General features: G+C 44.9%; 1 protein-coding gene across 1 annotated transcript; it reads left to right on the forward strand.

Moving 5' to 3' along the window:
• The first annotated feature begins 3,393 nt into the window (after positions 1-3,393).
• On the forward strand, positions 3,394-9,468 carry cox4i2 (cytochrome c oxidase subunit 4I2). Its single transcript, XM_079225584.1, has 5 exons — positions 3,394-3,522; positions 4,872-4,986; positions 5,998-6,162; positions 8,216-8,347; positions 8,750-9,468. The coding sequence occupies exons 2-5, from the start codon at positions 4,872-4,874 to the stop codon at positions 8,881-8,883; spliced, it is 546 nt and encodes a 181-aa protein (XP_079081710.1). The 5' UTR covers positions 3,394-3,522; the 3' UTR covers positions 8,884-9,468.
• The last annotated feature ends 1,469 nt before the right edge of the window (positions 9,469-10,937 follow it).

The raw sequence follows: 10,937 nt of genomic DNA on the forward strand, positions 1-10,937 counted from the left end.
GGAGGTATTCCAAGCATGTCCAACACTCAGAACATGCAGGTGGGATTACATGTCTCGTCTGGATTCCATATCCCGTCTGGCCTGGGAACATCTTCCGGACCCCCCAAGAAGAGCTGGAGGGTCTGGGGTAGGGAGAACCCGATCGATTGAACAGTGGAAAATGGATGGACGATATCTAGAATTGAGCATGCAGAAGTGATGAGCATCCAATCCCTTCATGCATCGGCGTACCCTTTGAGAGGGTGCCAACAAGGGCAGAGGGCCCGCCGATACGGCACTATGCAGCAGAGCGGAACATGGCAGCACTGATCGCGACGAGGACTGATGAGGAAGAGAGGAGGAGGAGGAGCAACAGCGTTAGCATGGGAGCGTTGGAAGTATGACCCAGTTACGCACAATGCCTCCAAGGGTGGAGGGGACAGACGATCGTGCAAAACTCGACACGCCGAGGTCCACACGAGTTCCACAGGAGAGGCCAGAGACATGCCGAGGTTAGTCAGCGACAGGCACGAGTCTGAGGCTTCCACACGCACAGAGCACGAGGCCAAGCAGCGGCAGAGAAGATCTGAGGACACACACCCTCAGTCTGTTTTTTTATTTTTTTGCTTTCCGTGACCTACATTCACCATGTCAGAGGAATTAAGGGTTTGCTGCAGGCGTGTGTCTCTCGTGACAGACAAGCAGCAGGCACCGAGCACCGAGTACCGTTTCCCTGCCCTGCGGTTTCCCCCTCAGCTGAGTAAGCCGGAGCAACTGTTATGTACGGCGCGTAGGAAGAGAGATGAAAGAGAGAGAGGAAAACACAACTAACTTGCAAAAGCACAGTGGAGTCACGAGAAGCGAGTCTCCCTCAGAAACACTTTCCTGCAGGGTGAACCAAGTTGAATTCATTCGAACAACGTGACGAGGCATTGGAGGCGGCGAGGATGACAAAGCGCCCCTAAACGCCTCTTCTTCTCTTCCGTCAATACACAAGATGCGTCAGTGTCACCGTCACCAAGCGGTGGGTCGCATCACACTTTTGTCAGGATGTCAGATGGGGGAACATGTTGGGAGAGCTCTGCCGTTAGGGCGGTTGTATAAGGAGGCGTATCGCTGTGGTTTGCTTAACGTGCCAGATTGACTAAAAGCTGACACTTGGCGGACCGATTCCCTCCCTTCAATCCTCATTCCTGCTGCTTTATTGTTACAAAAAAAAGGTGGGGGACAACGGGCGAGCACTGAACAAAGGGCAGAGGAGAGATGACGGATGGCAAACGTTTCCTCAAGAGAGATGGAGAAACATCTCCAATTCCAATGGGACAGGAGCGGGCGGCTGGGGGGTCAAAGTGGGGTGAAGCGCTGCAGGGGATGAAGGACAAAGTGTGTGAGGAGGAGGAGGGGGGGGGATTTAAGGTTATTTGTACCGTCATGGCCCTCACCGAATTTCCATAAATGAATCAGGGACGCGTGCCCTACTGTGTGTGTGTGTGTGTGTGTGTGTGTGTGTGTGGTTCTGGCAGCTGCTGTCTTGTTTGACAAACGCAACGTCCTCGCTCCATGTCAGCGAGCGAGTGGCTTCCAACACATTTTATTTTTTTGTCCAAGGAAGAAAAATGCAAGAGTTCTGCTTTGGATGCATTTCTGGAAAATCTGCCGCACACCAATCATGTTTGTGTTCCTCGGCTTCAGATGCTTTTCCAGAAGAGGAAAACTGAAACCCGACTGGACGGGCAGAATGAGGAGAGTTACTCGTAATGATGTTGACAGACAACGGCTCTCGCTAGGAGTTGGGACGGCTCACTGACGCATCTGTGTTCACCATTAAACCCATGGAGGAAAACAGGACAGGCAAAGACATCGTTAACTGAGTGTTTGAGTATCATTCGTCTCAACTAGCCAGTAAAAAGGCATCTACTTTGAGAGAAAGTTGAAGCAACTACATATATTTACTCTGAATCATTATGCTTCCAATATACTGCAGGACTATGGTGTTTTAGCCAATATTCATAATAAAAAGATGTTGCTGGTTATTACTCTGACAACAAATGTAAATTTTCCACCCCAGTGAAATCCGACCTGGACCCGTTTCAGCTAGATTAACGCTTGGCTTCGTTTCAACTGACTGATACAATTTCTTTCTTTTTTGTTTTTTTAACAGTTTAATTTTTGGCCTCCAATGTTTGTTTGGTGCTGCCATCTAGTGGACATATATGGTATTTATAACTAAAGCGTCACACCGGTGGTACAGGGTCAGTCCATAGTTTTTCCTTTAAGCCTGGTGGTATCTCACTACGCAGATAATGTTATTCATTATCCAACTCTGGATAATTCGCAGAACAAGCTACCAACAGTTGAAGTGTAAAACCAAATTGTTAAAAAAATACTCCATTACAAGTAAATGTCCTGCATTCAAAGATTGAGGCTTGGTTTCCTGGCCTGCAGCTTAAATGTTTTAGTTCACCCTCAGGTTTCCAAAAGCATCAGGCAGCTGTAATGAAGAAGAAGAAGAAGAAGAAGAAGAAGAAGAAGAAGAAGAAGAAGAAGAAGAAGAAGAAGAAGAAGAGCTTTAAATGTTAACACCAAAGCCAAATTAAAGCCGTTTTCCTCTCACAAAGAAAAGACATCCCTTATGTCTCGGCTCACCAGTCAAATACAGAATTTCAATATTATCCATGGATTATCCCTAAAATACATTTTGACATGTTGTTGATTGTTTTCTGCTATTTTATGAATTGTACCTTGTTCATTTTCTTTATAATGTCAAAATCACTTGGCACTGAATTAAGTACAAAATCATAGTAATGTTTTTCCCTCCCTATAAAATGAATACAACCAGGTTTATTGTATATTCTAAGCTGTGTTTTGGGAAGTTTCTATGAACAAGTCTGTCCTTATGTGACCCGGTCGCCCCCTGGGCTCACCGCCAGCGACTGTGGGTCAATGGTGGCCCGGTGCCAACCTGCACTGGTGGAGGAGTCAGTTGGGCGCAAAAGATTGCGACTCATCTCTCAAGATTCCAGATATTTGTATTGGCATATGCACAGATGACAGACAGTTACTCTGTACCATGAAAAGCGTCCATCTCCGACTCTCTTTTTGTACGAATCTCTCCGTCTCACTTTCTCCCACACACACTGTAAAGTATAGCCCCCCCTTCTGTGTCCTAACGTGACCTCGCTACAAGCGACCTCGTCGTCTCGGCTCCGTCTGCACAGGGAGAGTGAGAGACAGTGTCTAAACTCAACCAGCTTTCTCTTTCTCGCTCTTTCGGTCCAATGCTTTGCTAGATTGTTTACTCTCTCTCCCCTATCTCCCCTCTCTCTCTCTCTCTCTTCCCTCTCTCTCTCCTCCTCCTCCTCCCATCCAGCCTCTCTCCTCCCGCCCACCAGTTGGTTCCTGCTCAGTGTTTTGTTTGGAGTTAGGAACAGGGACGAAACGGAAAAGACGGCCTAAACAGTCCTTTTCTCTTCAAGATTCAGCCTTTTTTTGTGCTGCTGCATCTTCTAATCCTGCAGTTTCACTCTCTCTCTCGCGACTACAGTGAGTATCTATTTTTGCCAGACTAAATAATCTGACTATACTGGTGTTTTTCCAAGGAGTTAGATCCTTCCTCCCCCAAACCTCCCCAACCTCCCTCCCGTTATCCCCACAACCAGGGAGAGTGGCGGACGTGTAGGAGAGATAAACCACGACACAGATCGGGGCTGAAAGATTTGTGGAGCTGCATAAATGTGCAGTAGCTGTGTTAGAACAGGAAGTTATAAAAATGCGCTGGAGAAGGAATGAAGCCAAACCTGACAGTGCCATGTTCATACCAGAATAAAAGCATGATCTGGTGCTCAACTGTTACATGCCATTGTTTAATTAACCTGCAGGGAAAACAGGTCTTAAGTCAGCCACCTATTTGTCTTCAGGTCTGTCAGTAAAACAGGTCAAACGTTTCTGTTTACTTCTGCCCGTTTGAAAATTGACTAAATGCCAATTTCCGTTTGCTGTGCGAGTGCGATTGTGTGGGATCGGCTGAAAGGACAAACACAGAAGCAATAGAAGAGAAACTTTTTGAACGTAGTTAATGGAGATTATTCCTATACTGTTATGACTTTAGAAACTTTAATCACAGACTGTGAACATGTATTTTCTACAAAACCAGCGCAGAACAAATGCACCGCCGCACGCCATGTGGGTACTTCCACTTGTATGTAGACGTGCAGGACTTAACGGTAATCCCAGCATTATCACACATAGCGGATGTTTCCATCCATGCACATGAAAAAGAAAAAAAAAAATCACCTGGTATTTATCACTGGCATCTAAAGCTTTTTCCTCGTCTGTTATAAACTGCAGTGTATATATCAGTAAAAGCTAATGAGGGAGGCAGATAGGCTATTAACGGATCCGGCACCTTTACAAAGCACTTAATGAGATCTTCTGATTCCCTGTTGTGAATGAAAACAACAGGCAGACAGATGGGCATCTCCACCGTTTGCTTTTCAAAGCGAATCAATGGTCCAATTAAATGTAGACAGGAATCAATGCACGTAAATGGAGAGTTTGCATTTGTGTGTGTACAATTGGTTGTAGTTACTGCCCTTCTGAGAGTCGGAAAATACAACTTGTTTTGCATTTCGGTACTTTTGTACTGCTTCCAATACAATTAACTTTGTGACAGAGTCCTGTAGGTGGGCTTGTTGGCATTTACTGCACATGAAGCTCACGTGCATATGCAGCCGGAGCCTGTACATTAGTGTCCGGGTGCACGAGCAATCTTGTTTATGAAACCAAGACAATAATTAGCTTAGCCTACTGCTAATTAGCCACAGTGGTTTCCTAAGAACTTCCTTTTCCGGATATGCGGCCTCGTGAACTTTTCTTTCACCCACCTGTTTCAGATGTTCCACCTGATTGCAGGGCGCGCGGGAGGCCTGGTGGCCGTGCGCGCGGCCGTGCGCGCGACCGTGGCGCTGACGACCAGCAGCAGCGCGAGGATGGCGAGCCACGGTCACGGTAACGCGCCTCACTGCCTCTGAAGTAGAAACAGTAAAGGCTACTCGTGTAGCGGGGATAGTCTGTGACAGATTGAGAGGCGGGGTCTTTTCAAAGCGTTTCTTCACAAAGTACCAGGGTCAAAGTTCACAGTCAATGGGTGGCGGTATCGTGTGCGCAGGTGTTGCGCCAAATTCGGTGACCCATCAGATTCAGGGACAAAATTAGGAAGTTCGGCCATATTTGTGCACGTTTTACTCGTACTATTTCACGTAGCTACTTTAAGTGGTGGACGGTACATTTACCTGTATTGTACTGTATTTAAGTACATATTTGAGGTACTTGTACTTTAATTGAGTGTTGTTTTCATGCTACTACTAGCTTTGTGGGTTAAGAGTGTTACATACAAAACAAACAAAGAGCTTAAATATACGATGTGTTGTTATCGGTCAAACTAACCAACAGAGACATATACATATATACAGACTGAAAGAGATGAAATTATTAGTCAATTAATTAAATGTAACTACTATCACCCTTATGGTAACAGTGTGTGTGTGTTTTTTACAGTGTGATATTAGTACTTTTACTAACTTTACTTTACTTTACTTTACTACTGGTCCATCTGTCAATGTCTGAAGGCCCTTTTTTGTCTAGTTAGTTTGAGGGTCCCTGAATCTAATGGGTCACATAATTTGGTGTTACACCAGTACTTTCATTTTTTTTTAAAGCATACCTGGAGATTGTTGCTCGAATTGGTACATTGGTAACTTTTCCCAATATGCAGAAGGAAGACGGACCAGAAGGTCCTCAGTCTAAAGCGGCCTCAAACCAGCAGATGGCGCTGCTGTACCACCATGACTGGGCATCCAGACAGATGGTCCTTGGGGCCATTGTGTTTGACACATGTTCCCATTTTCTAAACCAGGGATGTTGTTGTTGTTGTTGTTGTTGTTGTTGTTGTCATTTACTGTTCATTGTTGCAGCAGTTTTTGGTTGCAAAAGTGACCCTTCCTGTCTCTGTCCATCCAGAGGTGGCAAAGACACTGGACATGTCTCGGCCGATGTACTGGGACCGCCTGGACACCCCTCTGCCCGACAAACCCTACAAAGATGAACTGACTGCCGCTGACAAGAGCCTGAAACAGAAGGAGAAGGGGCCCTGGAGCGAGCTGACCAACGAGGAGAAGATCGCCTGTAGGTTCCTCTCTGCTCACGGGCTCAGACGGTGGAGCTGCTGAGGTGGTTCTCAATACAGCCCAGAAACACACGTCCCCAACAGAGATTGTCCGATAATTAAAGTGAAAAGAATCATACAAAATGAGGGAAAAGCAGTTCCATGACACACACGACAAGGCTTGGGTCAAAGTAAGAACAATGGGCAGGGTTTTTACGGTCATGGAAAACCTGGAAAAGTCATGGAATTTTAAAATGGTTATTTCCAGGCCTGGAAAAGTCCTTGAAAAAAATAAAATCCCAAAAGTTTTGGGAAAGTCATGGAAATTTGTTATATTCATATGTTCATGACGTTCATTTACGCTGAGTTTGAAATAATGAATAATGCTTTTAAAAGAAAGACGCTCAAAATATAAGCAGACATACGCTCTATCTATATAATGTTTATTCTTGTCACCTGTTAACGTTCTGCCGTCCCGCGGGCGTCCTTTTCTGGACATTCTAGTGTACACTGTACCCCCTATTTATAGTTCTGTACACGTTCGGTACGAGTGCCATATGTTTCTGGAAACCTATGATTCTTGTGATTCCAGCTGTGTAACCCGTTTCAAGATCAGACCACCACAGCAGCTACAAACAAGACTTTTGTCAGACAACAACAAACAAACAAACGATAGCAAAATCCAGGCAACTCACCGATGACGCCTCATATTGATCCATAAATCCATAACATTCCAACAAAAACGGCGTTGTTACGTCGTAAAGGTCCAATAAAAATAAATCCCATAAAAGTTTTAGTCCAAAACACGTGATTACATCCATAAAAATCCACCAACTGGCATTGCATCATTTCATATCAGCTGGAAAATATGAACGAAAGCAGTTTTGTTTTTAGCAGAAAGTTATGTTTGCATGGGAGCACAGCTACAAACTCGGTATCAAAATGTCCGCCGAAATCTAAGCTTTACAATGAGACCACTTGAACCAATAGGAGCTTCATGTCCTGACTGACAAGCTACATTACCCAACCAGAAGCTACGTTGAAGAACAGAGTCAACCCCTGTCTCCTTACGTGGCTCAAGCCTGTCACGTCGTACGGCTCAGATGACAGGCGTTTCGTACAGCCAATGAAATTCCCTAAAGAACAAGTACCAGGAAGAGTAGGGGCAAATAATCCCAACAGCCTTCAATTTGATGAGAAGAGACAGCTGCTGATAGAGCTTCAGTCTGTCATTGAATTAGCATAAAAATGCATTTATACTTCATTTTCTCTGTGTCAGCAATACTGGTAGTATATATGAATAGTAAAATGAAAAAACGCCTAGACATTTCATTATAAAAACATGTGTAAAATATTCATTTTCTGTGATATTGTTATCAACTTTTTACTTAGACTAGAAAAGGCTTCAGGCTATGGTCCCATTGTGTTTTCCAGTCCATAAGTCCCATTTATAGTCATCTACAGGCATCTATTTACAAAGAAATGTTCAGGCGGAAATAAAAACCTTATACTTTAGTCAAACTCATATAACTCAGTGTCAGCAGCACTTAAAGTGATTCTGACTATTGAGGGGAAAAAGCTTCAGATTGTTACCTTTCAAAAGAGACCATGCATTTACTCCAAATAGTTCAAGTACAGCTTGCAATTTACTTTGGGTATACCTGGATAGGCGTTTTTCGTCAAATTTTACAGGAATGTTAAGAGGTCAAACTATTGTCTCTCATTCATTTGTGTCATTTAAGGTTTGCTGTATGCCTTGGAATTCTCATTGTTTAAATACTACATGTTCTCACTTGTTCATGTTTACACCGAGATTTCACAAGATGTTTGGTCATGGAATTTTGGTTTAAAGTCGTGGAAATCCATTGAAGAATGTGTATGCACCCTGAATGGGAGGAAGGCAGCACTGTATCGGGTGGTCGTGTGACTATTGCCTCCACACGGTTCCCAACAGGGCAACAGCTGAGGCTATCAGCGCCAAACAACAGTGCTGACAGAGCAAACAGCGGTGTTTTCTCTTCCTGACCTCTGTCTCTTCTCTCCTGTCCTTGGTCTCCCTCCCCCTCCCCGCAGTGTACAGGCTCATGTTCCGCCAGACCTACCCAGAGATGAAGCAGCCGCGATCCGAGTGGAAGACCGTCCTTGGGGGTATCTTCATCTTCGTGGGCCTCACTGGCCTGGTGGTCTGGTGGCAGAGGGTCTACGGTAATCCTGCCTTTGAGACAACCCCCCGTCTCTTTTCAGTCCCACGTTTCACTCACATCACACACCTGGGGTCACTGCCTGTCACTTGGCACAGATCCTTTTTCCTCACAGCAGACACTATTTATTCACTTAGCGTAGCAGAAAAAGCACAGCCGTGACTAAACGACGTTACCGCTGGCCCTGTCCCAGTGAGTGTGAAACCAGAGCCCTGTGAGTGCACGTCAGGCTTTTTGAGATACACCAGCGTTCCAGGGGGCAAAATGGCCGCTGTGAGATAAAACATGAATCGCATGCATCGGTAAATGTATTATTTCGCAGCCTCCTGTGTGCATGTTTTTTTTTAATATGTTCACTGTAGCCGATCGAAGTGCTACATATGTCTGTACTCCTTGTTCGCTGCAGTCTACCCTCCACGTCCCAGGACCTTTGGCGATGAGTGGCAGGCCAAACAGCTCCAGAGGATGCTGGACATGAGGATCAACCCCATCGAGGGCTTCTCGGCCAAGTGGGACTACGAGAAGGGCCAGTGGAAGTAAAGAGGCGGCCTGCAGCCGGTCTCCCCTCAGATTATTGACCGTGAAGCCGCCGCTGAAGTCAGTCTCAATTTGAATGTTGCATTGTAACTGATCAAACCACTAGAAGGATGGCGCTCGTTCACCGTCAATATCCCGAGGGGGTGGGGGCGTTTACCTAGCTCTCAGCCAGGGGCCTCCTCTCCAGCCACTGCGGCCTTCTGTCACGCTCCGTCCTGTTGAGACCTTATAATAATAATAATAATAATATTTTTTTTTTGCTTATGCTTCTGTCCAACTCTTTTATTGTCCCAAGTAAGCTCTGCTCAACTGCTACTGTGCCTGCTTCAAAGACAAAGCACTCTCTTCAAGAGTTGAGAAAAGATATTAAATGGATTTTTGAAATACTTTTGCTGTTGTTAAATTTGGCCTCCATTTACTTGAATTCATCAAGGATTTACTCCATTTTAAAAAGTAACTTGAGTCTCACTTCTCAAATAAATGACAACAAAATTAAATAACATGAGAAAAAATAAATAACTGGGCTGTAAACATGTGTAATGCCTCTGTCCGTTGTAATGATTGATATCAAATAAATGTTCTGCTTACACTCACCCATCACTGCCTGCCATTATGAATCCAAATGTAATTCAGGGTCACATTTCCTCCCCACACGTCTGGGAGATTTTACTAGTGCAGTCGTCTCCCACGTCACCTTCCCCCCCCACCCCCCCCAAAAAAAAATCTATTTAGTGCATCTGAGGGAATGTTTGATAAAAGAATGTTTTTATGTACTGTAACCCTTTAGCAGTACCTCTGCAGCCCACTAGATGGCACTCTGAGGCCCACCAGTGAGAAATGCTGCCATAGACAATGAACGGGAGACTTTTCTTTTCTGTTTCTTATCTTTTTTTAATCCTAAATTAGCTTCTTTCGATTGTAGTGTTCTCAGTTGTGAAACTAAACGTAGCCTGAAGATTCCCCTGGGTGCTCTTTGTCGTCTCTATAACATCCTTTCCAAATATGTGGAACGCAAGACTTTAGACTGGATGGCATCACACACTCTAGTTTTTAGAGACATGTTTGCAAATGATTTTCTACAGACGTGCATGTTCCCCAGAGGATATATTCGTCTACCTTTGGTGACACAAGGTTGATATTTGTGGAATAGTGGTGGAAGGCAAGTATGGTAATTTTGAGGTACTTAACTATTTTTCCCTCTAAACTTGTCACCTGGTTTCATTTCAATGAAGATAAAAAATATATATTGGAGGAAAAGTACCAATGTAACCAATTATGATATATATATTATAGTTTTACTTAAAGTTTGTGTCAGGAACTTTTAACTGGTTATGAAACCTCAATGAAGCCTCAATGTATTACTGATGCCTCTATTTGACCCATATAAGTGAACAAGACCATCAGCGGGAGGATCCTCCATTCCTATGTGGCTCTTCTTAATGCTCGTCATTGGGGCCACTGGGCCTGGTTCTGGTGAAATCAGATCAAATTGAACAGGTCCAGCAGAGGCTCAGACTGCAGCAGGGCCTCCGGCAGCAAACAGACCCAGATCCACTGGCGCCTTCGACCTGCAGTCAGATGCTCCGGCGTGAGGTGGAGAGCTCGGCTCCCGGCAGAAGCTCCATTCGGCCGGGAGCCGAGCCCGTGGGATCACTGCTGCGGTAGAACGAGAGGTTTTCTGAAGTCCGGTGCTCGGAAACACTACATCTACTATCCTCCAACGTTCAGGGCCAATTAGCAAACGTTAGCATCTGAACACTGAACTGAGCAATTCCCGCTTCCTCACATCAGTGGAACAAACTTTCTTGCGGCTGACTTGAGCATCTCTTGGTGCGTGCGGGCGTCATGGAAAAGACACGGCAGACTCGGTACATCTTCCAACATTGGCTTTATTAGGTTCAACGTAATTTAGCATTTTACAACGGCATTCTAAGACATAGGAACAGACCATTGGACGTGGTTGCGATCTTTGATTGTGAAACTCTTTCTGGAATGTACCAGAGACCTAACCTTTTGGAAAATATCCTCTCAGTTTGCATGTTTCTTGTCTAACAGTA

This window comes from Taurulus bubalis, assembly GCF_910589615.1.
Source record: "Taurulus bubalis genome assembly, chromosome: 11".
NCBI classification, from domain to species: domain Eukaryota; kingdom Metazoa; phylum Chordata; class Actinopteri; order Perciformes; family Cottidae; genus Taurulus; species Taurulus bubalis.

What these genes read in the sequence shown, in the direction of transcription:
- cox4i2 (XM_079225584.1), top strand. Translation starts at nt 4,872, where the DNA reads ATGTTCCACCTGATTGCAGGGCGCGCGGGAGGCCTGGTGGCCGTGCGC. An exon ending in CAACGAGGAGAAGATCGCCT is followed by an intron (nt 6,163 to 8,215) that starts GTAGGTTCCTCT and finishes CCCTCCCCGCAG; the next exon opens with TGTACAGGCTCATGTTCCGC. An exon ending in CTGGTGGCAGAGGGTCTACG is followed by an intron (nt 8,348 to 8,749) that starts GTAATCCTGCCT and finishes TGTTCGCTGCAG; the next exon opens with TCTACCCTCCACGTCCCAGG.